This window comes from Nakaseomyces glabratus, chromosome E (assembly GCF_010111755.1).
Source record: "Nakaseomyces glabratus chromosome E, complete sequence".
Taxonomy (NCBI): domain Eukaryota; kingdom Fungi; phylum Ascomycota; class Saccharomycetes; order Saccharomycetales; family Saccharomycetaceae; genus Nakaseomyces; species Nakaseomyces glabratus.
In genome coordinates, this window is record NC_088955.1 from 501,396 (window position 1) to 522,089 (window position 20,694).

Here is a 20,694-nt window from a genome sequence, read left to right on the forward strand (position 1 = left end):
CGGTTTTAGCTCTGGAACTGGTGAACTTTTTCACAAAGCTGGTTTAGGAAAACTGGTGCGATGACATTGGAAATGGCTAATTGTACAGTTTGTTGTACGGTTGTTTCTTACTGAGAATCGATGATCTTGAAGAAATTTCCAATTTTTTGCAAAAAAATCTGAAAAACTTTTTTCAACTTTTTTTTTCACTCTGTGCCTCATCCATCTCTAGCTAGAGTCTTACCACTAATTGTGTATTGTCTCGATTGATGTCGGCAATATTTTTAAGATTGTAGTGGTATTTACTAGATGTATAGCTTTTATTAGTTACTTGCAAGAGACACCTGTCAACTGAAGTAAAGATGAAGTACATTCAAACCGAACAATCCATTGCTGTTCCAGAAGGTGTTACCGTTAGCATCAAGTCCAGAGTCGTTAAGGTTACTGGTCCAAGAGGTACTTTGGTCAAGTCCTTGAAGCACATTGATGTTACTTTCACCAAGGTCAGCGAGAAGTTGATCAAGGTTACCGTCCACAACGGTGACAGAAAGCACGTTGCTGCTTTGAGAACTGTCAAGTCTTTGGTTGACAACTTGATCACCGGTGTCACCAAGGGTTACAAGTACAAGTTGAGATACGTCTACGCGCATTTCCCAATCAACGTTAACACTATTGACAAGGACGGTAAGAAGTTCATTGAAATCAGAAACTTCTTGGGTGACAAGAAGGTCAGATTGGTCCCAGTTAGAGAAGGTGTCGATGTCGAATTCTCTACCACCCAAAAGGATGAATTGGTCTTGTCCGGTAACTCTGTTGAAGACGTTTCCCAAAACGCCGCTGATGTTCAACAAATCTGCCGTGTCAGAAACAAGGATATCCGTAAGTTCTTGGATGGTATCTACGTTTCCCACAAGGGTTTCATCGAAGAAGAATTGTAAAGAAATTAAAGGAATAAAATTACATTTAACAAATCCACAGAGTTATAGTTTATTATTAGGTTGTTGATAGTTACTGTTGGCAATTGATAAAGTTTAGCATTCTACAAATTGGTTTTTTATTTTACATATAATTTTTTTACTCTATTCTCTACAAAATATTTTCTCTTGAAGATTATCATTGATTTTCAATTGAATTTAATAAAAAATATACCTTAATTTTTAAAATATTATAAGACTTTCTTATTTATTCTTGGCCTCAGCGGAACTCGATCATTTGGTCCACAGTATAGTCATAAGTGATATCGATTCTTGAACAATTTTGGGAGCAACTCTAACGATTAAGAATATAACAATTTATCTTCATTGATTATTCACTAACTAGTCAGGGTTCTATGAAGTATTTAAAGATACATGCGATATGAGTCTAGGTTTGTAATATTAGCATTAATTCTATGAGATATGTTATAAATTGCTGTTGTTGATATAGTACAGTATATTTATTTTGCTTTCGATATCATATTAGCGAACAACATTTTTTGAGTATTCTCTAGCCTTCTGTATCAACACCGCGTCGGCTAGAACTAGTGCAGTCATGGCTTCCACAATTGGGATGGCTCTTGGGGTGACTGCTGGATCGTGTCTACCTTTAGCAGCCAAAACACCTTCTTCACCGTCGTAAGTGGCAGTCTTCTGTTCCTGAGAGATTGTAGCAACAGATTTGAAAGGAACAGAGAAGTAAATGTTTTCACCGTTGGAAATACCACCTTGCACACCACCGGAGTTGTTGGTCTTGGTTCTCAATTTGCCGGAATCTTTGTCAAAGTAGAATGGATCGTTGTGCTTGGAACCAGGCACGCTAACACCTTCGAAACCTGAACCGATTTCGAAACCCTTGGAGGCAGGAATAGATAGCATAGCATGTGCTAGTAAGGCCTCTAGTTTGTCGAAACATGGTTCACCTAGACCAGTTGGTAGGTTTCTAACAACACAGGTAACCACACCACCGATGGAGTCCTTAGCGTCTCTGTGCTTTTCAATTTCTTTTACCATCAGGTCGGCCACAGAGGCGTCTGGGCATCTTATAGGCCCCATGGAATCCACTTGTTCCCTAGTAATGGTGTTTAGTAGTTGGTGGAAAGCTGGATCGAATGGGTCACGGTTCATCTTTATGCTTCCAATTTGTGTGACAAATGCGACAATTTCTACTTCAGAGACGTAATGCAGGAACTTCTCAGCGATGGCACCAGCGGCGACTCTGCCGATAGTTTCTCTAGCGGATGCTCTACCACCACCAGATGAGGCCTTGATTCCGTACTTTTCGGAGTATGTGAAATCGGCGTGGGATGGTCTTGGGTAGTTGTCCATCTCAGAGTAATCCTTTGGCTTGTGATCCTCGTTTCTAACAATCATAGCGATGGGAGTACCCAGAGTCTTACCGAACTCAGTACCGGATTGAATCTCTACACGGTCCTTCTCATTTCTTGGAGTAGAAAGCGCAGACTGGCCAGGTCTTCTTCTGGTCAATTGCGGTTGGATATCCTTCTCTTCCAGGGTTAGTCCCGGTGGAACACCATCAACAATACAACCCACACTTTTACAGTGTGATTCACCATATGTAGTGACTTTGAACAATCTACCGAAGGTGGACATATTTACTCTTTTTGCTTTGTTCCTCTATGTAGTCAGCATATTCTATCCAGAACAAAAGAAAACGCTGTCGAAAGATAAGTATACAGGTAAATATATATGTATCCTATACTTCTCTACTCTCCACATACTCAACCATACAATATTATCCATGCATTACCACTTGTTCCCAGAGCATGTACAGTACTAGACATGAAAAAAAAAAAACATAAAATGCTCTGCAAAACTTATTACTCATCGCAAGGAAAAATATGATCACTCAGACACTCAGCAGATCACTCAGATATTCAGCTGTCTACTTCACAGCAATCACACTTCCAAGAGCACTTTAGTTATCATTGATGCTATGATATACAACTGGATGTGCAGTGCAACTTTCTGGGACTTTCCCCCCCCCCCCACCTTCAGTCAAAGCTACACACAGAGAAAGCCCAGGAGGAAACTTGTGAAGGAAAACAAAATTAAGATAAAATCACGTGACTTAAAATGGCATATTTGTACTGAAACACGATTTTTTCTTGTTTTTTTCGGCTGTTGAGAGGGAAGTTCAAAGTTCTGGCGAGTCTCACGCGGCGTGAGGAAACGTACTTCATTGGTGACCAACACGTAAATGCAAGGATTATATTCAGTCCCCTGGATTACATACTAGGTATAGTTACAAAAGTGGTGCTGTCAATCTGCAGATGGTAATTTGCTGTATTCACACAGTAGCGGCATTACCCGTTTGTGGCCTGCTTGGCTAGCATCAAGGTACCGTGTGTTATATATTTGTAATATATACCAAGTGAGAGAATAGTCGGTCTGTTGCCTAATGCGTCCATGAGGATTCATCAGTTGCGAAGTTTCGTGGTTTCTTTCGGGTAGTTGTGTTTTAACCGAATAGCCATATCGAATACGGGTGAAATAGATTACTATATTAATGCCTTGCCGGGTTGCGGACCAGAGGTCCTTTTTAACAAGTTCTCTTCTCTACGTAATTTGCAAGTCTCGTCTTTTGTTTTTTTCCCATTCCATTCCTTTGGTCTTTGTCGTCCTTGTCGATGCCTTAAGTTCTCGTTCTTCCAACAATCCTTTTCCTCATTTTTCTTGAATTGTCTCCTCTCCTTAACGATTGTGCTTTTCAAGTGTTTTTTTTTATCTACATCTACTTCCAACTTAAAATTTCTTTTCCTTACAAAGACAAACTGTTGTACTTAATTTGATCTTTTAAAACAATTTTTCTACAAGTGTTGGTTTGTGCGATATTGCTCTTGTTGTCAGATATTTTTATTAATATTTTCCCTCTTTCCTGAATTGTCTAAGTGGTCTTTTCAAGAGCTTTCATTATTGCTTCAAAAAGCCTAAGAATTTCTTACTTCCTTTAAATAAAAAGTGGATCGGGATGGTTTCAAATGGGATTTAGCTTCTTTATTCACAAAGGAGAAATTTTCTTTTTGCGTTCTTCTTTCAAATGGATTCTGGATAAATCCTCTTTCCATAACATTTTTTTTTTCCCTTTCTCTTCATATTATTATTAGTTCCCTCTTGTAGGGATTTTATTGGGTAGCAGTTATGTGGAAACCTAGCTTATTTTACACCGAAGCTTTTGTTATCTTGCTAGAAGTGATTTTCTTCTAAGTTAAACGTTTTGGGACCCTCTCTTTTTACCAATGAAAGCAACTCACCCAAACGTGGAATGGAGTGATCACTGACACAGCAAATTTCGCCTCCTTCCTTCTTCATCCTTCCTCTTATATATACTTTCTCTTAGTAAATATTTGTAACACTAAAACCACAAAACTACCAAGATCTAAATAGCAATACAAGATCAAAAGTCTGTATAGTGAACCAGAGCACTATAAATAAGCTGGCAAGACTGGATTGGAGACTTGGACTACAGAGGGAGAAAGAGAGAAATCATAGACACCAACAGCTCAATCTTGAAAGCTCATTTTTTATAATCTCTAGTGAGGGTGTCAGTGTCAGGTAAGGTAGAAATCTCTACAAATATAAAAATAGAAGAAACTAAAACAGCAAGATACTAGAAATTCGATACAGATTATCACATAGGTATTTGGTCCTTAATTTATTATTTGATTTAAAGGTATCAACGAAGAGGGACTGGCTCATAAGACAAAGTAACTATTTTATATCGTAATGTCCCTAAGCGCATTGCTTAATAACGATGATCCGGTGGAAGACACCAAACTCTACTTGGAATCCCTCAATAGAGAAATGGACAGACTCATAAAGAGGGATCAATTGGAACTGATGTATCAGGATTGGAAGTTTGCTAACTACCAAGAATTCGAGTTGATCAGTGAATGGAATACCCAGTGTAAAGAGCTTGTCGGTGACGGTAACGATCTCCAAAATAACGATTTAATGACCGAAGAAGTGCATTTAGATGATTTATACGACAACATTCAACGTATACGTAACGAATGGAAAGACTACGAATCCTATAAGGAAACCAGATCACAGCTTCTGAGCAAGAGCATACAGGCAAAGCCCATCAAACATAGAAGAAGAAGAAGAACTAAGCTTGAAATGGAAGCGGCGGCAAATCTTGCCGCTCTTAGCCAAATGGGCACAACTGATGTCAAAACTCCTGAAATTATCAATGATCATGGAAACCGCTCTAAAGCATCAAGAAGCGACACCACTAACAAGACTGACAACACAATGGCAGGCATTAACTCTCCTACTTCAGATGTAGATTCAGGACATAAGGATGAGCTTGATCAGACAAAATTAATAAAGAAACAAGAAGCTAGCTCTTCTACCAATTCTGCTGCAAGTGTTACCGCCTCAGTCGCAAACGGTATAGTTGAAGATCAAAAAGATGAAGCGGAGAGAACTATAGAAGCCAATAGGATCGGGAGCAATATGCAAAACTCTGATCAAGATACAATGGATGATTTGAAAAAGACAAATGACCCTTCAAGCGACATAGATTCCGATGCAAATACTAGCGTCAATGATGGTAGCGATGAAAATTTGAGTAATAAACTAGACAGTGATGATTTACATTCAGAACCTGCTGATAACGAGGAAGAACCGGTTAGCTCTGACGCAGAGAAAGATCAGGCGGAAAACATAAATCAAACTGATGAATCTGAAGAGGAAATAATAGTTAAAGAGTATGATGACAATAATGACGAGGATTTCGCACCTGAAATTAAGAAGCCAAAGCCTAACGGTAAAATAGTGACCATCAATAGCGATAGACCTAAGATTGTCAGAGAATTAATTAAGCTGCGCAACAAAGGTAAAGCACCAAAGTCTAGTAAAAGGCGTTATACAGCCGTGAATATAACGGAATATAGTCCAACTGAAAAAAAGATCTCAGTGAAGATTACACTGAAACAAATGCATGTCAAGAAATTGAAAAAGATCTTACAGGATGCTAGGAAAGCCGAAGAGAAAAGGCTTCAAGAAGAAGCTAAACAGATTGCTGATCAGGAGTCTCCCAGGAAAAGAAGGAAAATTGATCGATCTGAGAACACTAAACAAGAAGATGAAGACGATAAAGAAGACGATGATCTTGATGGTTTGCCTACCTATGGTATGAAAATGAGTTTGAAGGATGCCAAAGCTATTCAACGACATTACGATAATACATATACCATGATATGGAAGGATATGGCTAGAAAAGATTGCATGAAGATTTCGAGACTTGTTCAACAGATTCAATCAACCAGAGCATTAAACTATAAAAAAACTTCTTCTCTGTGCGCTAGAGAAGCCCGTAAATGGCAGACTAGAAATTTCAAGCAAGTTAAAGACTTCCAAACTCGTGCTAGAAAGGGTATCAGAGAGATGGCAAATTTCTGGAAAAAGAATGAAAGAGAGGAGAGAGATTTGAAGAAAAAGGCAGAAAGAGAAGCACTAGAATTGGCCAAGAAGGAAGAAGAAGAAAAGGAATCAAAGAGACAGGCTAAAAAGTTAAACTTCTTATTAACACAGACAGAATTATACTCTCACTTTATTGGGAGAAAAATAAAAACAAGTGCATTAGAAGGTAATGAAGTTGCAGAAGAGGATGAAGACAATTATGACTTGACAACTACTGCACCAAATAAGAATGACTTCCATGCCATCGATTTTGATAATGAAAATGATGAGCAACTAAAGTTAAAAGCAGCACAAAATGCATCGAATGCGTTAGCAGAAACGAGAGCTAAAGCGAAGGCTTTTGATGATGCACATAGACAGCAGCAATCAACCGAAAGTGATGATGAAGAAGAAATGAACTTCCAAAACCCAACTTCACTTGGTGAAATTACTATAGAGCAACCAAAAATGCTAGCATGCACACTAAAAGAATATCAATTGAAGGGATTAAATTGGCTTGCTAATTTATATGATCAAGGTATCAATGGTATTCTAGCTGACGAGATGGGTTTAGGTAAGACTGTACAATCAATCTCAGTTTTAGCTCACTTAGCGGAGCATCACAACATCTGGGGACCTTTCTTGGTTGTAACACCTGCATCAACGTTACACAACTGGGTAAATGAAATATCAAAGTTTGTACCCCAATTTAAAATCCTTCCATATTGGGGATCTGCAAATGATAGAAAGGTATTAAGAAAATTTTGGGATAGGAAAAACTTAAGATATAGTGAAAAATCTCCATTTCATGTTATGATTACTTCTTATCAGATGGTTGTAGCGGATGCCTCGTATCTTCAAAAAATGAAGTGGCAGTACATGATATTGGATGAAGCCCAAGCCATTAAGTCTTCTCAATCATCGAGATGGAAAAATTTATTGAGCTTTCACTGTAGAAATAGACTATTACTAACTGGTACACCTATTCAAAACAACATGCAAGAGTTATGGGCATTACTGCATTTTATTATGCCGTCACTGTTTGACTCCCATGATGAATTTAATGAGTGGTTTTCTAGAGATATAGAGTCACACGCAGAAGGAAACAGCTCTTTGAATCAACAACAGCTAAGAAGACTTCATATGATATTGAAACCATTTATGCTAAGACGTATTAAGAAAAATGTCCAGTCTGAGTTGGGAGACAAGATTGAAATTGATGTGATGTGCGATTTAACACAAAGACAAACGAAATTATATCAAGTTCTAAAATCTCAGATGTCCTCTAACTACGACGCAATAGAAAATGCTGCTGCAGAAGGTTCAGATATTGCAGGAGGAGGTAACTCTGATCAAAGCATTATCAATGCAGTAATGCAATTCAGGAAGGTCTGTAACCACCCAGATTTATTTGAGAGAGCAGACATAAACTCCCCATTTTCATTCACATCTTTTGGTAAAACATCGTCATTGATCTCATCAAGCATAGCAACTTCAGGAGGTCTTACAGAGACCATTTCCGAGTTGATGTATTCTAGTACAAACCCTATCAATTGCGCAATTCCGAAATTAATATATGAAGATCTAATCCTTCCTAACTATAACAATTCGATAGACATAATGGAGAAATTATTACTTTCCGACTTTTCAATATATGATCCTGTCAATAATAAGGAAATGTGTCAATATCTGGGTTTGTTAACAGGCCTTGCATATGGCTCTTTCAGGAAGATTCACAAAAGTAATTACTTTGAGAGGATTATTAACTTGAAAAAAGAGAGTAAACAAAGTAGTCAAAATTTGATTACTGTAGTCTCTAATGCCAATGATCTCATTGCAGACTCTATTGTGCATGCTGATACCAATCTGCCTAATCTGACTGGGATTCGGAATGATATTTATCACAACGATTACCTAAACAGCATACAACCAGGGTATTGTCCAAAAGTAGTTGCTCCTCCCATAAATTTTAATGTAAATGGTTCCCTAAACTTTACTAATAAAATGTCATCATATTTATTCAATCCTGTTATCACAACAGCATTGTCATCAATCCCACCACCTACACAGTACAATATGTTTGTTAAAAAGTGCATTCCTATAGAAGAATTCCCAATCAGTGAAATGTACCCCAATCCATTGAATAAACATTTTTCTTCAAATATATCGATGCCTTCAATGGATAGGTTTATTACAGAGTCTGCTAAATTGAAAAAGTTGGATGAATTATTGGTGGAGCTGAAGAAGAACGATCACAGAGTATTGATTTACTTCCAAATGACTAAAATGATGGACTTGATGGAGGAATATCTAACATATCGTCAATACAATCATATAAGGTTGGATGGTTCTTCCAAATTAGAAGATCGTCGTGATCTGGTTCATGATTGGCAGACAAATCCAGAAATTTTCATTTTCCTATTAAGTACAAGAGCAGGTGGTTTAGGTATAAACTTGACAGCAGCCGACACTGTAATTTTTTATGATTCGGATTGGAACCCTACAATAGATTCTCAAGCAATGGACAGAGCCCATAGATTGGGACAAACCAAACAAGTTACTGTTTATAGATTACTCGTTAGAGGAACAATTGAGGAGAGGATGCGTGATAGGGCAAAACAAAAAGAGCAAGTCCAACAGGTAGTCATGGAAGGTAAGACAAAGGATACAAATATACAAACAACTCATACGAGACCAGAACATGAACAGTTGACACCAAAGTCCCTCTCTTCTGAACCAGAAGCGACAAATAACCTGATAACAGTCAAGAACTAATACATACGCACCTACCCACATACATATATACTATTATAGTAGTTCGATGAGACCGCTTACTATAAATAAAGATATGCATATATATGTATTAATTGCATCAATAACTTATCATTACTTAAAAGTTACATTTTAAAAAATACAGGTTTTTAACATTTTTAAGTATCTGCTGTGGTATTCGCAGATTTTCTTATAATCTTCATATGACATAGAATCGCTTTCCAAAGTTCCGTAGGATAGTTTAATTTCATGTATTATGAATCCAAATGTGTGTCTATTCTTTCCAAGAGCGCAGTTTCTGTCACTCTTCAATTCCTTATTATCTAGAGTATCTTCTTCATTGGCTTGCATGCTAGTGTCATTTTCACCAAATAACATATCTATATCATCATCTGGATTATATTCAGATTTAGGTTGTGTTTCTTGCTTAACAATACCCGAATCACCATTGATTGATATATCAACAGTATCTTCCATGAACTGCGCCATGGCCTTTGCATCTTCACTGTTTTCTATATCATACAGAACCAGAAAATAGAAAAGATAGTCAATGACTTGGTCCGATTCATTGCTGGAGGATTTATTTCTTACATCTTTAACACCTAGGGTTTCCACTTTATACTCAAGGGTTCGCAAAACATCTAACAAAAATTGTTTTGGGGTCAAAGTATCTATAAGGGTCTTCAGAAAGTCTAAATTATAATATGTGCTGCTATGCAAGCTCCAAAAAGAGTTCATTTGATTAGTCAACATCTTATTCATTGAGATTTCATTTGTTACAAAAAAGCTTTGAAACTTTGGTGGCTTTTGTACAAAATTATTGTCTGTGACCAAGATAGTGGAATCAATATCATAGACAGGGGATATAGACAACGAAGATATTAACCTTGATATCATTAATTCGAGAGTAGGGTTTCCCTCATTATCTGAGGAGTAAATTCCATAATTAGATTCAGCATGCTTATTGGATCTAAACTGATATAAAATCCCTAGCAGCGGAATTGCATTGAGTCTTAGGACAGCAAAGTGAAATGCTTTTGAGTCTTCGTTGAGCGTGGAAGGGCATATAATGGTGTTCAACAATGACAGCACTTTTTGAATTAATTTTTCATCAGTTTCGTCACTTTTCAAACACGAAAGGTATTGCTCAAGCCAGTACATTACTTTTATTAAACCAACTAGCATAAATGGCTGTAAAAAATATTCGAATCCACCTATCAAATTTTGCAAGTCACCAACAGCTCCTATTTCCATTGCCAAAGTGACTTGTTTGAATATGTATGGAACAAGGATCGCTAGTTGCTTTGGTTCAATATTTTGCAACAACGAATCTGACAGAGATCCATTAACAAACAAATCGTTCAACCAATCTCTTACAAGTTTGTGGGATTTCACTTGAACTTCTGGATCATCCGAGTTCTTCTCATCAATAAAAAACAAATCTGATATATCGGGTAAATTTTCCACAAACGTGATAGCAAATGAATTTTTGATATTATCAGTGGTATAGTCCGCGCGCATGCTAACAAAATCAATGTGATATTGTTTATAAAGTATTGTTAACATTAATATCGCCCAACTAAATGACATGGATATATTTACATTTTCAAATTGAGATTCACCATCAGTTTCCTGTTTTCCAATTACTTGTGAATTCCAATGCTTATCAACAAACTCCAGATACAATTTTGTTAAAACCTCAGGTGTCACATACATCAGGATAGATGTCAAAGAATGGGAATAATTAAAAGTTAAAACAGCAGTCAACTTTACAAAAGTATTAAGTTCAAATGTCGTGCTTGATTCACTAAGCATGTCAACAATAGCATTTGCCAACTCGAATTGCTTAGTTGGTGAAACTGTATCAAAGTTAGATAGCACTTGTAGTAGACCGTTGGATGAAACTAAAGTAGGTTCAGAAACATTTTCCATTTCCATTCCTTCTAAAGAAGATCGGATAAAGTTTGGGATGTCATTTACTATCTCAATAATTCCTTGTTGATTTGTGAAAGTCAGATCATCTGTTGTAGCCAATGCCTTAGAATCCACCGTTTGATCGCCTCGTAGGTAATTGGTAATGAAAACAGGTGGCACTACACCCAGCATAGTCAATGATTTTATAAAATCATGCCTTATATCAAGACTAGTAGAAGGATAGTCATCAAATAAGTCATCATTCCGACTACGCCCATCATCATTCTCTTGGTAATAAGCACTGATTGCTTTGATGACCTTATCATCAATGCCATCAAGCGCATTACCTATAACATGCGCAGTTCTGGATGAATTTTTATATACCAGTAGAGGTAGTATCTTCGATAAGAATAAAATCCATTTTCTTTCCAGTAGATTGTAAGTTGAATTGGACTGGTGATATAGTTTGTTACTAACAAATTGAGCAAAACATGTGAATGCAGTTTCAATAAGGTCTGTAAACAACAGGTCTACATTTTGTATATTTTGTACCTGATCAGGATAAAGACTTGATTTTATCGCCGAATAATTCGAAATAAACTCGGAATCGAATGGCTGCCAATTCATGAGTTTACTATTGAGCCATATGTTTTTATAGTACCGTAGAAGTTTCAGATCCTTATACTTAATTGCAGATTGTGAGGAAGTAACACTTCTTTCCTTCATGCTTGGGAGAGGGCTTGGTATAAACTGAGGGGAAGTAATTGATGGCGAGTTATCAAAGTCTAGGGTAGAATCTTTGGTAAACGGTCCTAGAACCTCTTTGAATTGTAGTTTTTTATCTATAATTCCTGCAAATTTCTTAGATAAAATTTTGTTAATTAATGAAAGTCTTTTTGTCAAATTGAATGTATTATCTCTATAAGTCTCGGAATTTATTTGAATTGGCTGAGGTGTGAATCTCAAAACGGCCTGCAAAAATTTGGCAATAGCTACCACCAGTTCATTAGAAATATCACAGAAGTTGGTCTCTAGTATGCACGGCACAATCGTTGCTCGTAGGTCCTTTATTAGTTGAGAAATCACCAAATTGTCTGTCAGATTAACGAAAAACGCACAACTCTTCGAAAAAAAATGTATTAGAATACCCTTATTCATTAGGTCTTTCAACTTGGGTAGAAATTCCCGAACTAACTCAGAATGATAATTGACAAACAAGACTTCTACCACATAGTCAGCTAGGATAACATATTTACCATTCTCGAGTAATTTCATAAATTCGGCACATAGTATAGCTACAGGATCATTTTTCGAGCCAACTGGTTTACTTATGGATTCTTCAACATCAGTTTTATCTTGAGAACCACTCCCTTCTTGTGTCTTGGCGTCATCATTGTCAATTGAGTTTGCTGGAAAAGTTTCATTATAGAATTCTTTATAAAGATTTAGAAACTCCGAAGCTGGAATCTTTCTTGCAGCACAGCGAAGGGCTAAAGTATTCAGGGACTTGCTCTCCATATTTTAAAGTATTCTCCAAAATGTAACTATCCAAAGGGCTGTCTGTACTTCTGTGATCTAGTTCTAAATGAATTTTCTTTTGTTATATCCAGACTAAATACCAGTAGTAATTGGATCAATATCGTTTAGTGGCCTTTATTATACAGCAATTGAGAAGACCGAATTGTTGTTCTTCAATTCACTACTAGTAATTTAACTTTTGAAGTCACTTTTGATTGTATATTCACACAGTTTCAGTAGCCTCTATGTTAATCCTCTCATTCTTACTGCAGTCTTCTTGCGTTTAGTGAATTCCACAATGAAAGTTCCATATAATCGTATAGTATTATGTATTTATTAGACTATTCTATATTGCTATTCACTTCAGGCGAATTCGTTATTTACAGAGCATTGTAGAAGCAATCAATAATTCATCTCCATTGGATTATATATTTTATTTGTTATATGCTAGTTTGGACCTATGTGAGTTGTATATTTGACCCTCAACACTTAAATTAATAGAGCTCTCTACATTTTGGTATATTATATTATGCATATCAGAAAACCAAAAAGAGACTATTAATTAATTATCTTCTGAAGTATTTTGGGAGCTCGATTTTATGTTTTGCCAGTCTGGAATATCCAGCTTATCATCACTCTTTAAAGCTGCCTTCTGCCACTCGGGGATGTCAAGCTTAGCTTGATCATTGGGAGTCTTCGCCCTTTGCCATTCTGGAATAAACTCTGACGAATCTACCATATTATCCTTGACTTTCTTCCATTGGGGTTCTGTACCGCTCTCGTTTGGATCGTGATCTTGCACTGCTGATTTTCCTGCAACACCGCTTATATTCATTCTTGCCAGAATATCTGCAGCTGATGGAATGGAATCAGCGCCTGGAAGACCACCAGGAGATAAAGATTTGCCTGGCATGCCGGACAAATTACTGCCACCTGTACCATTCTGAATATCCTTGTTTGTCTTTGCTACTGTAATTAAATTTTTCAAAGACATTACTTCTCTGGATAGGGTTTCCAACTCTTTCACGTTGGAGTTATCTGACATAAATTTATCAATGCTATTTTGCAACGTAGTTATTTCTAATTTTAGGAGACGGAAGTCATCTTCCATTTTCTCTTTTGTATTAGTTGTTTCACGCAATGCCATCTTCAGGTCACTTATTACCTCATCCAATTCATTCAATTTCTCTTGTTCCTTCTCTTTAAAATCGGCTTGTTCGTCCTGAATAGCAGAGAGTATCTGATCCACCTTCTCAAACTCTTTCTTGATGTCTTCCTTGTCCTGTTCGAGTTTGGAAGTAGACTCTGGTAAGAGATTTGGAACTACATATCTCTTGGTTACTTCATAGACACCATAAAACAGACCCGCTGTCATAGTGGCCATCACAAAATAGTCCTTCCAGTCTCTCTGAGGTAAAGGGGGTGGAATAGCTTCATACATATATTCTTGACGCCTTCTTGTTGTCGTGTTCAAACTGTGCCCTAAATTTCCTTGGGTCGCAGTTTCCTCATCCGACGCCGCATTACCAGCATCCCGAAAACGCCTTCCAGCCTCTTGCAAGGCCAACTCTACTTCCTCATCGCCCAGACCTTTGCTCTTTAAAAACTCCACCTTCTTATCCAAAGGGGCATCCTTAATCGCCGAGTCTTGCAAAAAGGATACTGCGGAGTCAAATAATTCCTTTCTCTCACTTGTAACTGGCATGACTCTTGTATTTAGCAGTTACTGTCTTTACTGGTATAGTTTATGAACAAACACACGTAAAGCTTAAAAATACCACTGACTCATCGGTGGTGCAATGCATTCATCTCATTTATATGTATTTTCACAGACTTTCTGTCACTTTTTTGACCAAGTTTTGCTAAGTTTGACCATTTTTGACAAAAGCTCAGAACATCGGAGTTAACCATAATAACGACAACGATTAAACCCGAATTCTCAATTTTACTCACATGATTAACACAGTACTGTCTAAACAAACACAGGCGATTATATGGTTTAGTTGATGATCATTTCATTGCTGTGAAGAAGTCAATTGAATAATAACTGAAAATCTAAGACGATGTCTGATTGGCTTTCTTTGGCCAAGAGCAATGACCCACATATAGTGGTATTGACCATGGATGTGCATTTGAGCTACTTTAGGGATGAATATAATTTTGAAGAAGCATTGAGGTTGTTACCTTTTGAATGGCAATGTAGAGTTATACAAAAGAGGGCTCACAAAGATAAGGTAACTGCCTTGTGCAACAGACTTTTGCAATTGTACGGTTGCAGGCTTGAATTAAACACACAGGCTATAGATTTTACTCAGGGTAAATATGGAAAACCGTTTGTGAAGAACACAGAATCATTTAACTTTAGCATGACCAATGGAGAGAATTTTGTAAGCATTATTATGGCCAACTTATTCCAAACAGAAGTGGGTATAGACTTGGCATCAATAAATGACTTCACATCAGAGGGCGATTTGAAAATCTACGAAGATGTACTCTCTACAGAAGAGTATGAAAAAATCAACAATCAAACAAATCTGTTAGATATGAAAAGACTATTTGCCTTTTACTGGTCAGTAAAAGAATGCTATACAAAATACTTGGGTGTTGGACTTAATGGTGATCTCAAGATTATCAACGTGTCTTTGTTTAGTGCACCACTAATAAATGAAGCAGTTTCCACTTTCAAATTGAAGGATATCACCTTCCACTCCCGGTGGGTCAGTGATAATGAGATACTAACATATTGTTTTCCGGCGCAATATGATTTTTTAAAACCTATACATGCCATACTAAATGTAGTAAGTGTCATTGAAGGAATTAAAACCCAATTCTTAACATGATAAATGATCGTCATAATTTCATAATTCGGAACAGAAACATCTTTTATTATTTCAAAAATAATTTTGAAATATGTGCTGGCAAAAATAAAGAGCCATCCAGACGCTCATCAAGTAATATTAGTGCTGAAATTCCGAGACAAGTATGGTACAAATCAGGATCGTCGGCATCATTTTTACTAAAGCCACCGATTATCTGATTCTGCGTTACGTTTAGTAAATAGTTTTCTAATGAACGCTGATCCACATACCCTTGCCATTCTTTAGTGAGCAACTGGATTGAATTTAGACACCACGTTGCATAACAGGTATCAGCAAACTTATTTGGACGCCCTTGGAAGCCACCATGGTCATCTGTGTCATAAAATGGATTTTGCTCTTCCTGTTTTCTCATGATGTCGGATGAGGAAACCTGCCTATGGGAGAGCCAGGTTAATGTCTTCTCAACAAAATTCTCGTCTATAGTCTCTCTTGCTTTTAGCAAAGCTAATGTCGACAAGGCACATGATGTATATCCAGCATGGGCTTCACCATACTGACCATATGCACCGTCGAAACATTGTTGATTTTTGATATAATCTAGCAATTTGGAGACATTGATATACTTAGAATAATCGGCCGGCGACCTGCACCCGATAATATATAACAATGCGACTGCTATGTAACAAAACCTCAAATCTTCTCCATCAACTGGTGATACAGATGTGCCTGAAAGGTCCAATGCCGACTTGAATGAGCCATTAGGCAGTTGGCATAGGCCCACAAACCTCCCAATAGACTCTCCGTCCATTTCATGGCATATGTAATGATGCTGCTTCAATAAAGCCAGCACCAAGAGTGCAAAGAGAGTGTTTGGCAAGTTGAATGTAATGACACCATCAACTCTTACATTTAAGCTCCCTACAAACCCAGAAATTCTTTGATTTTGCTTCGGAGCAGACTTTGTTATCAAATGTGACTTGATCCACGGTATATACTTGCTATATTTCCCCTGAATATCCTCCCCAAGAAGGCTGAGACTTTGAAAGCTATAGTACAGTATTGCCATCTTGTTCACATCATTGTCCTCATACTTGGCAGGCAATAATTGCAAATGCCTCTCTATATATTTCACATGTTTTTTTTTTATTTGATCTGGCATATTCTGCATCTTAAAATAAAGGCACTCAATTCTATACACGAATTAGCAGTTGTCCTTGTAACTAGTCCTTACAAGTCTTTTCAAATGCTTGTTAAATCAGTATCCAGTAATACCAATCAGATCATCTAAAACATAATTTACCTTAGTATTGATCCACCATCAGCTTGCGATGCCCTTTCAATTCCTATTTTGAGTTTTTATTTTGCCAAAAACCTGAAGACAAGATAATTGTACGCCATTTTGTGTGAAGTCTGGATATTTTATTTTCATTTTGAAAAATATTTGCGGGATACCGGGTAAACAAAGCTGATCCTTGATAGCCAAACCTCTCAATAAAGAGTAAGCATGGCTCTCCGGTAAGTTGTAGTAGCTGTGAATACAAATAATAGATAGTTTGAAACTTGATTTTATATAGTATTTTATTTTATATTCTAGAATATCAATCTGTAGGAAGCAATTTGGAAAGTTTTTAAAGTTATTGGGATCTCGTAAGTTCCGTCATCTAGTTTTTTAAAATTGACGTCCTCAATAGCATCTAATTCAAGGTTATCAACAATTTGAACCTCCCTCAAAGGTAAGGATGTTTTTAGGACAGCACGAGACTCACCACCAAGTGACTCATAAACCCTAGCAATTAAACTTCTCGATCTCAACTTCTTTAAAGCATAGTTGGAATTCAGCTCTTCATCATCTTCACCACGCTTGATATTTGATAAAATGACGTTTGGCTCACCTTCAATTGAAATAATGCTCTGTAATTTGTCGGCATACTCTTTAGATATTTGGTATTTGTGATTGAAGTTAAATTCGATGGCATTTCTAACTGTCTTGTAGTTTAATTCACCGCGATGAGGATAAATAGCATAGTTGATCTCGTGCGATCCCATATCTGCATGAGCATCAGGTGCCTTAGGTGATCTTAACAGTGATAATCTCATTAGGTTTCCATGCACTGAAAACCCATATTTACAATCATTTAGAATCGATACACCCTTGGTATGCTCGGAATAGTCAGCAAACTTATGATTGCAGACTTCAAACTTAGCGACATCCCAGGAGGTGTTGTAATGGGTTGGTCTCTTTGTGATACCAAATTGAGTCTCATAAGAAGCAAAATCATTACGAACATTAACTGGGAATTCAACCTTCAAGAACTTGTTCTCGCTTTCCCAGTTCTCGACCTTTGTGTTGATATGAATAATACTTTCATCTGCCCGCTGCTCATCAGTAGATTTTAATGAAACTTTTGTAATGATCTCACAGTTTTTGGAAATCTTGAAGCGTGACTCAACTGTGCATTCATTGCCACTGTCCCCAACAATCTTTACAGAGTCTGCATCTTCTAGATAATTAAACTGGTTTACAGAATACAACTCAGTATCCCAGGCCTGCCAAGATAATGGTTTATCATCGAATATAACAAACTGGTTAGCACCAAACTTATTTCTACCATTCTTAAGGTCAAGATACTCGATATTGTCTTTTGTGTCTTTGATACTCTTAATGACACCTCTCTTCTTACATATCGATACTTCCCATTTGCCGTTGGAAAGCAAGTAACAGTCATCTTTATCTTTCACGGAAGCGAAAAACTTCTTAGAAATATCCTTTTCTCCAGCAAAGTCGGTTTCTAACCATGGAAGAGTTCTTAAAGTCAATTCGTCTTTATGCTTATCCTTTTGTACACATTTCAATGCATCTTCAATCAACTTATTACATCTTTCAATGACTTCATCAAGTCTAGGAATAGCCTCATACTTATAAACCATTTCAATACAAGAACCCGGCAACACATCATGGAATTGACACAATAAAATATCTTCCCAAAGTTTATTTATCTCATTGGCAGGATATTTATATCTATCCGGGAATAGGATGGAAACTTTAGTAGCTATCCATTCCAAGTCATGGATTTTGATTTCTGAGAACCTCATATGCTTTTTGGTTCTTGCTTGACTTGTATATGTACCCCTATGGAATTCAAAGTATAACTCACCATTCCAAGTTGGTAGAATTGAACCATTGTCTGTATTTTTTAGAATATTGTCATAAAATTCGTCCACAGACTTTCCAACATCCAATTTGGGGACAACGTTACCATTTCTGTTAGATATTGACCTAATTCTTCTCATTTTTTCGAGCATTTCTCTGGTAGGACCACCACCACCATCACCTTTACCATACAACATCAAGCCAGCACCATAAAACTCAGTTGTTTTATTTTGTTTCGATGAACGCAAAACATCCCCAAAGTGAGAGTCTGCAGTATACGTATTTCCAGGTGGCATGTGTGTCAGAAGTTGAGAACCGTCAATACCCGCCCAATTGAAAGTCGAATGGGGAAAGCTATTTATATTATTCCACGATAGCTTCTGGGTTAAGAATTTATCTATTCCAGATAGACGACAAATCTGAGGGACTTGCGAAGAATAACCAAAGGTATCAGGTAACCAGAAAACTGTACTCTTGGTACCCAAATGCTTCATGAAAAATCTTTGTCCATAGAAGAATTGTCTGGCCAAAGACTCGCCCGATGGCATATTGGTGTCATTTTCAACCCAAGAGCCACCTACTGGAATAAATTGACCTTCTTGCACTTTAGGAACCAAGACTTTCTTAAAAAACTCAGGATGATCTTCTAATAACCACTTAAATTGTTGAGCTTGGGATGCAACAAATTGGTACTCTGGAAATTCATCAATTAAAGTACATTGAGAAGACCATGATCTTACAATTTTTCTCCGAGTTTCAGCAAAGGGCCATAACCAAGCTGTGTCAATATGACAGTTACCGATACCGTAGACTGATGTCATTACATCAGAACCATTTTGATAAACCTTTGGAGAGTCAGCGAAATCGTCAAGGTACTCCTTGTGCAACAACTCTCTGCATCTTCTAACACTTGACCTATCCTCGGGATCAAAAGCATCCATAACAAGATTACCAACTTGCCTTGCCTTATGTTTTTGCCAAGAGTCGCCTGGGAGTTCTCTGGCGGCGTCACCTAGCATCCAGAAATCAATTCGCAAAGCTCTAGCTTCCCAATCTGGCCAAACGATATCTGCTTTGTTCAAGCCAAAGAATCTGTGGTCATCAGGAGGGTTGATGGTGGAACCAGCACCACAACCAAACATACCGTTGTTACCAGATTCAATGTAGAAGAAGTATTCACCTGACTCATTTTTTGGTAACTGATATTCTGTTCTCTCGTTACCAGAAAATGCTGTTGCCGGTAGTAAAGTTTCAGGATCAATTACAACTCCTTCATTTGAGCAGTCCCAATCAAAAATTATCTTTTTGCCTATCCAATGAGAAGGTAGTTTCAAATGAACTTTAAACCATGTAGTAGACCAACTGGGCCCAAATGGCTGGCCAATTGAAGCATCCTGGAAATTCAATTCCCCCTTTTTGTCCTTCTCAATAATGGACTTCCAAGAGGGTCTCTTATCAGGGGAAGTAGGATCAGACCCATCTTCAAATGGCACCTGGTACCATTGCACTTTTACATGCTTCCCATCAAGCCTAATGCGCTCCCTATCATAGAATTTAGGCAAATTTTGGTGGCTGAATGGCCCACCTTGGTCGAGAAACTGCCTTAGCCTGTCCTCGTAGATCCCTTGAACAGGTTTGAATTGAGGATCGTAATTCCTCTCTTCAACCGCTTGTTGTCTGAACATTTCTTATGAAAACTCCAGAGCTACCTTGCTACACTTATCAGGTTGGTTTAAGAAGGTAAGCTTAGCCAAGAAATCATCGCCCTTTATATAGTCCCCCACCTCCTGCGATGGCTGTAAATCGCTCAACTGTCCCCATTTCGGGGGAAGTGAGCCATTGTCATGCGAATCGAGCCCTTCTCGCCCCTAAAAAACTGTCTTTACTTTGAGAGTGTGAGTCGTGGTCATGTGACGTTTTAAGCCACTCATATACTGCTAGGAATATAACAAATAGTATTGAATTGTCAGTGGTTGGTGGCGTTTGTGTGCTGATTTTGAGCAGCATGCTGACGTTGATTGTAGCTACATGTATTTCCCAAAAAAAATATCATAATCTATAGCTTGTTATGTTTATTTAGAGATAGCTAAAAATGTACTCTAGTTTATTTCGAAAATATGAATATGTAGTAGTGACTTCG

At 37.4% G+C, this 20,694-nt stretch overlaps 8 protein-coding genes across 8 annotated transcripts; 3 read left to right on the plus strand and 5 right to left on the minus strand.

Moving 5' to 3' along the window:
• Positions 1-341: 341 nt before the first annotated feature.
• RPL9A (60S ribosomal protein uL6) lies at positions 342-917 on the plus strand (the record flags this gene model as incomplete). The annotated part of the gene is made up of 1 exon (XM_445905.1): positions 342-917. One exon carries the CDS (start codon positions 342-344, stop codon positions 915-917), a length of 576 nt encoding a protein of 191 aa, XP_445905.1.
• Positions 918-1,436: 519 nt separating this feature from the next.
• Positions 1,437-2,567, minus strand: ARO2 (bifunctional chorismate synthase/riboflavin reductase [NAD(P)H] ARO2; the record flags this gene model as incomplete). The annotated part of the gene is made up of 1 exon (XM_445906.1): positions 1,437-2,567. One exon carries the CDS (start codon positions 2,565-2,567, stop codon positions 1,437-1,439), a length of 1,131 nt encoding a protein of 376 aa, XP_445906.1.
• Positions 2,568-4,700: 2,133 nt separating this feature from the next.
• INO80 (chromatin-remodeling ATPase INO80) lies at positions 4,701-9,155 on the plus strand (the record flags this gene model as incomplete). Its single annotated transcript, XM_445907.1, has 1 exon — positions 4,701-9,155. The coding sequence occupies one exon, from the start codon at positions 4,701-4,703 to the stop codon at positions 9,153-9,155; it is 4,455 nt and encodes a 1,484-aa protein (XP_445907.1).
• Positions 9,156-9,284: 129 nt separating this feature from the next.
• On the minus strand, positions 9,285-12,584 carry NUT1 (Nut1p; the record flags this gene model as incomplete). Its single annotated transcript, XM_445908.1, has 1 exon — positions 9,285-12,584. The coding sequence occupies one exon, from the start codon at positions 12,582-12,584 to the stop codon at positions 9,285-9,287; it is 3,300 nt and encodes a 1,099-aa protein (XP_445908.1).
• A 562-nt stretch (positions 12,585-13,146) lies between these two features.
• On the minus strand, positions 13,147-14,289 carry PEX14 (Pex14p; the record flags this gene model as incomplete). Its single annotated transcript, XM_445909.1, has 1 exon — positions 13,147-14,289. One exon carries the CDS (start codon positions 14,287-14,289, stop codon positions 13,147-13,149), a length of 1,143 nt encoding a protein of 380 aa, XP_445909.1.
• A 358-nt stretch (positions 14,290-14,647) lies between these two features.
• On the plus strand, positions 14,648-15,424 carry LYS5 (holo-[acyl-carrier-protein] synthase; the record flags this gene model as incomplete). Its single annotated transcript, XM_445910.1, has 1 exon — positions 14,648-15,424. The coding sequence occupies one exon, from the start codon at positions 14,648-14,650 to the stop codon at positions 15,422-15,424; it is 777 nt and encodes a 258-aa protein (XP_445910.1).
• A 46-nt stretch (positions 15,425-15,470) lies between these two features.
• On the minus strand, positions 15,471-16,571 carry CDC43 (protein geranylgeranyltransferase type I subunit CDC43; the record flags this gene model as incomplete). Its single annotated transcript, XM_445911.1, has 1 exon — positions 15,471-16,571. The coding sequence occupies one exon, from the start codon at positions 16,569-16,571 to the stop codon at positions 15,471-15,473; it is 1,101 nt and encodes a 366-aa protein (XP_445911.1).
• Positions 16,572-16,993: 422 nt separating this feature from the next.
• Positions 16,994-20,239, minus strand: AMS1 (alpha-mannosidase; the record flags this gene model as incomplete). The annotated part of the gene is made up of 1 exon (XM_445912.1): positions 16,994-20,239. The coding sequence occupies one exon, from the start codon at positions 20,237-20,239 to the stop codon at positions 16,994-16,996; it is 3,246 nt and encodes a 1,081-aa protein (XP_445912.1).
• Between the last annotated feature and the right edge of the window lie 455 nt (positions 20,240-20,694).